We start from the raw sequence: 10532 nt of genomic DNA, 5'->3' as shown, positions 1-10532 counted from the left end.
AGCCATCAAGTGTGAGGCTATGGGGCTATGTTGGTGCAAATGGTATGGAGAACTTACACCTCTATGTAAAGGCACCATTAATATTAATTAATACAGGTTTTGGAAAAACATATGCTGCCATCCAAGCAACCTCTTTTTTTATGGACGCCCCTCTTTATTTCAGTAAGACAATGCCAGACACCATTCAACAGCGTGGCTTCATAGTAAAAGAGGGCAGGTACTAGCCTGACCTGCCTGCATTCCAAACCTGTCTCCCATCTAAAATGTGTGGCACATTATGAACCGTAAAATACGACGACAGAGACCCCAGACTGTTGAACAGCTGAAGCTGTGCATCAAGCAATAATGGGAAAGAATTTCAACAATTAGTTCCCTCCAAATATTCCCAAAGCTTCCCAAGCATTCTACTACTTTTGATTATGTACACGGGCTACTCTGTATTGGATTCAATACACCCGTGGAGAGCATTGTGACCCCCCCATACATCGTGAATTTTCTCCTCAACATTCCTCCCCTGACCGCTTCCCCTTGCCACTGGACTGAGGGGTTACAGCGTTTTGCTTTTTGAAGTAGTCATTTGCATAATCAGATTAGGACATGTGATTGTCAGCCGCCTCCGCCATCATAGGGTGCTCCAGAGGAGAGAGGGTCTTGTCCAGCCCAACAATGGACCGCCACTCCTACCCCGGGCACTCCCCCTTACGTTCCCTGCAATCCTGCACCTGCATCCCACCCGGCTCGCAGGTTGGAGGAGGGCGTCGGGAGTGTGTGAGAGGGGTGAAAAAGCTGTGTGGGGGTTGAGCTGGGATATTTAAACGCTGTGAGTGTGAATTGGCTTTGAGGGGATAAAGAGCTCAGGGGCCTATCGGCTGGCGCCCAAAAACTCCAGAAATTCTTTTCTCCACCGGGAGAATCGAGGGGGCTGCATGCACTGATCTGGCCCATTGTGATAATGGATTCAGGCGGCGTGCACGGTGCTGATAAGGAAAGCGCTCTCAATAGACGATTACCCGCACGCACACTTGGGGGAGAATAGTCAATCAGGCTCTTGCTCGAGGCAACCATACACATTTTAGTCATTTGCACTGTTTTACTGTTTGGGTAATGTGTGCACGCTGTAAATAAAACACATCAGCATAAAAGGTTTCCTAACCTGACGATGCAAAAAAATAAACATTATTAAAGTGAAAAGAGCAATTGATTTTCAACCCCAAAAAATGTTTATAGTTGCCTACATTGATAATTAAATGGTAACTATCCCTCAAATTATGATCCTGTAAAATCTTAATATCATTACCCTTAAAATAAATGGCATACAAATGATTGACAAGGACTCTAACATCCCAGGCTAAACTTAGCTCCTCCTCGACACACAAAGCTCGTCTCTGAGTCAAGATTTATCGCATCAGCGTGCGTTCTTGACACCAATTCCTGTTTACACAACGGTTTGGCAGTGGTTCTAAAACATTTACCTAAAAGAAATACCCCAAGTACTAGCATCGTGAGTCCACTCAATATTACACGAGTGTGGTAGGCCCCTATTTATCCAAAAATGAGGCAAAAATACATTTAATGATAGTGGTAGCTACTGTAACATTATACACAATAGAAAAAGTACTGGAATAATTGTTTTATTAAAATGTATAACAATAAAATTAAATAAAGTAAATCTTTGTAAACAAAATCATACAAAAAAAAAAGTCCAAAAGGTTTCATTCAAACATATTGAAAAGTTAAGTACAACTGAACTGTTCTTAACAAATGTACAAGATTTAAAAAAAAAAAAGGAAAGAAGTAAAATTCATTGGCAAAAACAACTCTTGTTGCGTTATTCTTTCAAAAAAGTATTCTCAAACATTGTGTAATCTTCCTACGTCCAAAAAATATAGTGGAGCGTTGACGTACAAGTTTAATTCACTCTGTGACCATGCTCGTAACTCAAAACACTCATCTCAAATAATCTTTCTCTATTGACATGAATGGAAATTCCATTAATCTGTTCTATCAACACCAAATTCACCACCAAAAATTTGTGTGATGAAATAGAAAAATAGCAATCTGCAGTATTGTGTTTTGTAAAAAGAAACATACAGTAATAAAACAAATATAATTTAAGAATTAAACAGTTTGTGATATTTCAACAGGCATTATACTACTCTTTCTCATCTATGCACCTTTGCCACCCGGAGAATACCATCCATCCATCCATTTTCTTCACCGCTTATCCTCACGAGGGTTGCGGGGAGTGCTGGAGCCTATCCCAGCTGTCAGCGGGCAAGAGGCGGGGTACACCCTGAACTGGTTGCCAGCCAATCGCTGGGCACATCGAGACAAACAGCCACACTCACAATCACACCTAGGGGCAATTTTAGAGTGTCCATTTAATGTTGCATATTTTTTGGAATGTGGGAGGAAATCAAAGTGACCGGAGGAAACCCACGCAAGCACGGGGAGAACCTGCAAACTCCCCTGGAGAATACACACAGGATAATACACACAGACAGAACACAGGAGATTTGAAGTTGCAATAAGTCAATAAAAGTCAATATTGTTGTCATTTTATCGCAAAGGATAAGGAATATATGCCTGTGATTGTTGTTGATGTCTCCATGTCTTGCTACCACTTCTAAACATTCGAATATAAGTTTTCAATTGAGAGTGGCCAGCCTTTTTCTTTTTTTCCCCAGAATTATTCACAATCAGTAAAACTGCTGCTCGTTGCGACATTCACTACCTCCATAGCTAGCTAGCGTATGTATATTATCACGTATTGTATCTCAAACTTTTTGTTCACAACTCAAGACAAAAAAAATCATCTCATTTCTTGAAAAACCTTTTAGGTAACACATAAATTGGATTTCCCTCAAAATATACAATACAAAACTGACAAGACATAATAATAATAATAACAACCATCATCATCAGAATAAAAATCATAATAATCTTAATTTTATAGGTTGTCGTTCAAGTCACTCAAGGTCACTGCACAACCATTTTTTTAAAATAAATCAAGCAATCCCTATTTAAAAAATCTATATATGAACATAAAACGTAAATTAAAGTTGCATAAAATATAGGAAATGTCAACGTGTGCTGGCAGACTGTAATAAGTGTGTCTTGATTTTGGATTTGAAATGGATAATAAGTCTTGTGTTTCTAAGGTCGAGCGGTCGTGAGTCCCAAAGACAGTCAGCAGAGTGACTGTAGGTTCTGTCCCACATTGTGGACAGACAGACAGAAGTGATGGCAAGCTCGATGGAGGATGAAGATCTGAGACAGCGGGCAGGTATGGCAATGTGAAGAAGGTCAGCAAGGTATGGTAAGTCCTGGTTACTGATGCCCTTCAAGGTGCACATAACTACTTGGATGTGGTATTGGACAGGGAGCCATTGTCATTGCAGGGATGGACTGATGTGATGAAGGGAGGGGGTCATTCTAATGATGCAGACAGCAAAATTCTAGATTTGCTGCAATATTTGTAGTAACTTATGCTGGTGACCGAACAGGTCGGAGCTGCACTAACTCAAACTGGAAGTGATGAAGCTATCAACAAGGACAGCAGTAATGTGGGAGGTGAGGGACGTTTTGAAAGTGAAAGTATGCAGACTAGGTGATGTTGTTTGCGTGTGCTTGGAAGGAGAGGGTGTTGTTCAAGGATGACACAGACTCATAACCAGAGGGGATGGGAAACGGAAAAATTGTCATTTGTGACGAGCATTGCCTCTGTTCCTAGGAATACGAGTCTGAGTTGTGCAAAGATAGACGTGAACCAGTGTTTAAGTTCAGAGAAACGGTCAAGAAGGTACAAATGAGGAATGGTGGTGGGCTTGGTCCAGAGGTAGAGCCTGGTGTCATCTGTGTAACAGAGAGTGTCAGAATTTAAGAAAAGATTCCCAAGGGGTAGGTGATAAAGAGGAGGTAGCCCAAAAGAGACCCCAGGGGGACACCAGAAGAAACTTTGGGACAGATGGCATTTGTATGATTTTCATTAAACAAAGTGGGTACGGCTTTACACGTAAGAACTGAACCAGTGTCTGGAGAGAGTGTCTGGGCTGCATTTCTTTATTTAGTAAGAAGCGATGGTGCAGGGCAAGTTGATTTAGCAAAAGTTTAGGTTTGTCGAAAAAGTTATTAGCAAGTGATCTGAAAAGTGGAGTGAGTCGGAGCAGCATACCAGATCTGGGATGTTTCCTTTGCAGTAAGTGAGAAAGTTAACTCATTGCTGAAAAACAAAGTTCTTGAGACAGGATGAGAACTCCCTGGAAATTGTGCTACTGGAGATGTGTGAATATGAAAATCACCAAGCAGGATAACGTTAGGAGATGATCGTGGACAAAGTAAAAAAAAATCATTGTTGTCTTGAGGTGGCAGGTAAATAGCAGCAACGTCAGTGGGAGCAGGTCCATCGTCGGATACCTGTTGGTTCAAATATTGAGGAAATGTTGTCATTAAGTTCCAATCAATGGCTACACTATAGAGTATGCCCCCCCTCCCCAAAAAGAAAAGTCTCACAATGCTTGTCCTAACATGCCAATCTGTTATCTTACCAGGCTGCTTAGCTCAGTGCACCGTGAAGAAGTAAAACGCGTTTAAACACACACAAGGCGGCCGTGACGTTTTTTTACATGATCGGCGCCACGCCACAAAGGAGTCAGCTGTCAGTTTTCACAAGGTGGCCGGTGTGTCCAGCTGCCCTCTGCTCCCTAAAACACGCCATTAGTGCCGCCTTAATAGCGCGAACTGTTTACTCTTGGGCTCAGTCGTCGTCATTTGGCGTTTTAGAGGAGGGCCTCAATAGACCACCGCCGCGTGGTTGACTTTACGACCGCAAACAACCACGAGATCCCATACAAGAGATGCAGCATAAAAAAAAACAAAAAAATCCATCCATCCATTTTCTTTGCCGCTTATCCTCACAGGTTTCGCGTGGAGTGCTGGAGCCTATCCCAGCTGACAACGGGCAGGAGGCAGGGGTACACCCTGAACTGGTTGCCAGCCCATCGCAGAAAATCAAAAATCCAAAGTTTGAACAAAATGTTGATTATTGTAGTTATCCTACTCCACAGTATCATGATCCATACATAGAGTACTGTACATATGTTGACAACACCGCCCATTAAAAACTGGTGGCTAGTTTAGAGATGAAATTTACATTGATCATATTATTCATTGTATTCATTAATGTATTTTTTGCCAATTAAAATGACTATCAAGCAAAAAAAATTATAGCCATTGTAGAATGAAAACGCAACACCTAAAAATTTAAAACTACTGGCTAGTGGTTCGATTTATGTGTGTATTTATTTGAATGAGTTTGTATCATTTTTATTTTATTGAACTATTATTGGATTAATTTACGGTCCATTTCATTTTTATCATTCTCAAACCTTTTTTTCCCCCGTATGGTTTAACTAACCTTAACCTTATTGATTTGATGTTAGAGGTCTATAGTATTAATGGTGTTAGAATTGAAATGTGTTTACTCGTGTACTGTATTATTATGTATTAATTTGTGGAAAAAATACTATAAAATAAACAGTCATCATACAAGGAAAAATACATTAGCTAAAATAAAATGAAAAAAATCAATGTTTTTTGCATATAGTTACAAACATTAATGTCTCCCAGAAATGAGAAATGATTCCCCAACACCACTTTTGTTGTCGAACTCAAAATTTGGCAGAAGTCTCATCAGGACGGGAATTGTGAACAAATGCGACGGACCCACGCCTGAGGCAGCCATTTTGGGAGAATTTTGATGCTTGGCTAAATCTGCCCAAATTGCAAGTGAGTATCCAAAATAGACACGTGGTGAAAAGACAATTGAATTCCTCTTTTCTGTCGATATGGTAAAACATTGAGAGCTGACTGAAATTGAACGAGTCTGAATTAAAGGACCTCAGCAAGACAGCGAAACCCCGTTTATCACCCGCAGGGTCACTGAAGGGTTAAGCGCTTGGTAGCGCAGGGGGGTCACCGAGGCAATAAAGTGGGCTGTCCTCCTGCACGTTTGCTCAACTGGACAGCGCTTGACTCCGGGTTGACTTTTGGGGTCACAAGTTAAGCCGCTTCGATTCAGCCGTGTGGTCAGCTTTACGTCCGGCGCATTGTATGGGACTTGGCGGCCTTGTTGAGCACGAACTAAAGGAGGCGCCAGGTACATTTAGCTTGAGCTTTTGAGAAACGTTTGCTACTTGGATATTGCCAATCTTGGTTTGGAGGAAGACTTTTAAAGTTGCATTCCCCCCAACCTTCAAACAAATGTCAGAAAGTCATCGTGGCTCCTCAAATATGACAGTTAAAGGTAACACAAACTGAATAAACGAATGATGTGAAGCTACAAGCCAATGTCTGCTAAAATTAGCTTAGTTTGAACTTTGATTTCTATTCGGATCGGTCATGACTTATTTTGAGAACTGTAAAATACAATGAAGTCCCCTAACCTTCTCCAGTGCAACATGATCCCACCCCAAAAATATGGTCACCCACTTCAATAAAAATTGAAAATCCCATGACATTTGATGTGATGCTAAATGCTAATTCCTGCTCAAATTTCCCTGGTTTGACTTTAATTAAGGTAGGTCATGATTAATTTTGTAACCCCAAAATATATTTGAATCCCTTGTCTCCCCAAAAATAAGACCCGAATATGGTCACCCAACTTTCAAACCATTTGAACATGATGCTAAATCCTAACAACTGTAAAGATTGGCTTGCTTTGACGGATCCCTGAAATACAATTAAGTCTCCCCTCTAACCTCCCCCCACACACAAAGTCCGAACCAACACTGCCCCCCCCCCCCCCTCCAATTTTATACCAAATAGAAATGCTACGCTGCTTGATGCTAATCCTGGGTAGTGTTAGCTTTTGGCAATGTATGAAAAGAGACCATAGTTTAAAAAAAAAAAAAAAAAAGTCATTAACAAACAGTTTATTCAATAAATAGTTCAAATAAAATATAAATAACATTTGTCACAAGTGGGGACAGAAATTACAAAGAGGTATCAGATGCTAATTAACATCAGAGTAACAATCAAAAAACAATCTTTGGCGAGATGAGATGCAGACTACAAAAATGAGTCCTCACTTTCAAAAGAAATAACGACAGTGCAGTCTCGTCAGTTAAGGGGGATAAAGAGACATAAAAAAGTGCTTTTTTTTTTGAGGAAGACACAGAGATAAACGGCCTCTTTTTGTAGACAACACGAAAACCTATCAGGGCACTAGTAAGACATCCATGCACAACACGAACATAAAGCTGCTCATGTGCAGTCCTCAAATAGGTAGAACGTCAGGCCTCAGAAAACAGTCCGGAAGTCCGTTCCCTGGTGTCATTCTACCAGGGCTCCGAGCTGCTGCAGCTGGACCCGGGTGAGGAGGGCGCCTCGGTGTCGCTGGCCAGCGTCCACGGGCGGGAGGGCGAGCGCAGCTGCTCCATGTTGCCCCGCAGGAGCGTGAGTAGGGCGGCGGGGGCGTGTTCGACTCGCCCCCCGCCGCTGCTGATGCCGCCCTGGCTCTCCAACAGGCGGGCCAGGAAGTCGATGTAGCGCATGGCCAGCCGCAGGATCTCATTCTTGCTTAGCTTCTTTTCGGGCGGGTGCGTGGGGATGAGCTTCCGCAGCTCAGAGAAGGCGCTGTTGACGTTGTGCTGGCGCCAGCGCTCGCGCGTGTTGGTGAACACCTTCCTGGTCATGACGGAGGAAGTTGACGGACTTCTGGTTCCTGTGCTAAACCCAAATAGTTGCTTCTATTAAGTAGCTGCTCAAATTTCAGCATACCAAAGAAAAGTACCTAACATTTGTTCTGATAAAAATAGTCAAAAGTATTTCACATTATTTGGAACCACCTTGTGGCAGCTTGGTGGAAAATACGTTAACATGACATGAGGCACTTCAGTCAGGTCGTAGCACTGTCTAATAGAAAAGTAGTGCTTTGCCACCATCTTGTGGCATCACTAGGCAATTATAAAGCTTTTAAGAGGCTGCATCACTTTTTGCTATTGTAGCCTTAACCTTTACGTATATTCTGAGAACATCGTAATTTTCTGCGTTTGAGTGGTTCGATATCATTTACTGTTCTCATGGCGTTCAATAAATCGTTGAAAAGTGCAACACTGACTTGCTGTCTGTCCTTTCCCACACGCGAGGGCATTAACAGTCAGTAAATAGAATATGGTTGCTTAAAAAATACAATATATGGAACTAACATGGTAAATAAGCAGCTCATTTTTTTATGCGATAGATGGTTTTATACATTTACTAAGCCCTGCATATATAGTCAGCGCGCGACATCTGTGGCCTTTGAGCACAGAGGTTCCCTTTTCATGTTGTATCAACGCTCATGTACAACAAGCGTGTTCATTTACCGCTGCTGTAATGTCAAGTACTGATGGAATTTGACCTTAAGATTGGAGTGATTGATCCATTGAGAACTAGAGTGGGCTAACTCAATTATTTGCCATTTTTAACTTAAGCGCAGAAATGAATAGTGGAAAAATGCTTTTAGATGAACACTGGTCTAAATCAAGCTATATTTCCATTTTTGACGAATAAGGGAGGGGGTGGGTCGTCCATTATGACCTGCTTCGTCAGTGCCAAACTGGTCCAATATCCCAGAAAGTGAAGTTCAGATATTGATTGAAGACTGAAGTCAGCACAGCTCAAGATTTGATGTTCGTACAAGTGAATTTTATGTGTCATCATTCACAAAGTACTTGGATTGTTAGATTACTGCGGCAGCTGACAAATGGACTGAGAAATTTGGGTCCAGAACTGAGGAAGCAGTGCAGAGATTTGTTCCTACACTTATAAAAGAACATTTTAATTATTGTCTTTAATGTTAGATCTTTATTTTTGTGCAGCAAATTTTGTTACAGGAGCAATTATTTGTTAAGTCTTCGAGAAATAAAGGTGAGTTGAGTTAAGGGATCTTTGGAATTAGACCACTATTGCACAAAAAAGTTTTTTTTTTTTTCCAGGTAACCCAGATGATACTAACTGGGATCTAACCTATGAACTTTAACATGATGACAATACGTCAGTGTTGGATAAAAAATTTCATTATATCTCATCAAAACCTAAATAATTTAAAAGAAAAAAAAAACAACCCTGTGATTTCTGTTCCGGAAGGAAAACAATGATTGCCACACCGCCCATGAATCACTCTCGTGCCAAATAACAAATGTGGCGTTATCCAACTCCACTTCTCAGTGACTCGATGAATACAAATTGCTCCTTGAAAAAAGAAATTGGGGTGAAAAAAATAAGATGCTTACCGTGTTGTCAAAGTTGTCCTGTGCAGGTCATGAGCAGGAGGGTGGAGGAAAGGGCCGACTTTGAACACACGCATGCAAACACACACACGAGACGAGGAGATGTGGGATACTGCCGCATGATCACCGCTGACATTTTATAGCGGGCTTTTGTGTGACGTGGTCATTGTGTGAGGAGGAGGAGGAGGAAGAGGGCATGGGGGGGGGGTCTCGTCAACGCCCCCTGTTAACCCTCTCACTGTCCCATCTATTATCACCACAATGAGGAGGCATCCTCATCATCATCACTTCTCGCTGTGTGAACCCTCACAGGCGAAAATTCTCACTCACCTCACCTCCTCCTGTGGTGGCAGATTTGTGATTTACAAAATCCATAAAGGCACAATTGGCTCCTTGCTGATGGGCTCAGAAAAAGATTTTGCCAAAACATTCCCGAAATAATAGATATTTTTATGACTTATTATTTAATAAGGTGGCACGGTGGCCGACTGGTAAAACGTTGGCCTCACAGTTCTGAGGTCCCGTGTTCAATCCCGGACCCGCCTGTGTGGAGTTTGCATGTTCTCCCCGTGCCTGCGTGGGTTTCCTCCGGGCACTCCGGTTTCCTCCCACATTCCAAAAACATGCAACATTAATTGGACACTCTAAATTGACCGGAGGTATGATTGTGAGTGTGGCTGTTTGTCTGCGATGGTACCCCGCCTCCTGTCCCTTGACAGCTGGGATAGGCTCCAGCACTCCCCTTGTGAGGATAAGGGGCAAAGAAAATGGATGGATATCATAGTGATGTCATCTCCCTTTTTTTTTTCACCGCAGCAGTTATGAGGATCTGAAAGCCGTACCTGGAGGAGGCAGGGTACACCCTGGACTGGTCGCCAGCCAATCGCAGGCCACATGGAGACAGACAGTTGCACTCACAATCACACCTAGGAGCAATTTAGTGTCCAATCAATGCGTGTTTTTGGGATGTAGGAGGAAACTGGAGTACCCAGAAAAAATGCTACACAGGCATGGTAAGAACATGCAAAATCCACACGAGGGCAGATGTGTTAACTCGTTGTCCACCATGCCACCCCTCTTCTAATAAATCCTAAAAATAATTCACTCACAAACCAATTTACCGGTCGATGTTCATCTGTATAAACATTCATTGGCAAAACCCCAGCCCACCTAAGCTCTCTGCTCACCATGCGTACCACCACCAGCACTCGGGTGTTCGTTCAGGCTTTTCTTTCTTGTCACAAATTGTCGTTCCCGTAA

At 42.2% G+C, this 10532-nt stretch overlaps 1 protein-coding gene across 1 annotated transcript; it reads right to left on the bottom strand.

Moving 5' to 3' along the window:
* Positions 1-6917: 6917 nt before the first annotated feature.
* tal2 (T-cell acute lymphocytic leukemia 2) lies at positions 6918-9478 on the bottom strand. Its single transcript, XM_061817971.1, has 2 exons — positions 9276-9478; positions 6918-7728 (listed from the first exon to the last, which is right to left on the bottom strand). The coding sequence occupies exons 1-2, from the start codon at positions 9347-9349 to the stop codon at positions 7338-7340; spliced, it is 465 nt and encodes a 154-aa protein (XP_061673955.1). The 5' UTR covers positions 9350-9478; the 3' UTR covers positions 6918-7337.
* Positions 9479-10532: the final 1054 nt, after the last annotated feature.

This window comes from Syngnathoides biaculeatus, chromosome 4, assembly GCF_019802595.1.
Source record: "Syngnathoides biaculeatus isolate LvHL_M chromosome 4, ASM1980259v1, whole genome shotgun sequence".
NCBI classification, from domain to species: Eukaryota; Metazoa; Chordata; class Actinopteri; order Syngnathiformes; family Syngnathidae; genus Syngnathoides; species Syngnathoides biaculeatus.
This window is presented reverse-complemented; position numbering and strand designations above follow the sequence as displayed.

Bases quoted from the DNA above. Each gene is read 5' to 3' on its own strand.
- tal2 (XM_061817971.1), bottom strand. From the start codon at position 9,349: ATGCGTGTGTTCAAAGTCGGCCCTTTCCTCCACCCTCCTGCTCATGAC. The intron at 7,729-9,275 runs GTAAGCATCTTA...ATTTGGGTTTAG, and splicing joins AGGACAACTTTGACAACACG to CACAGGAACCAGAAGTCCGT.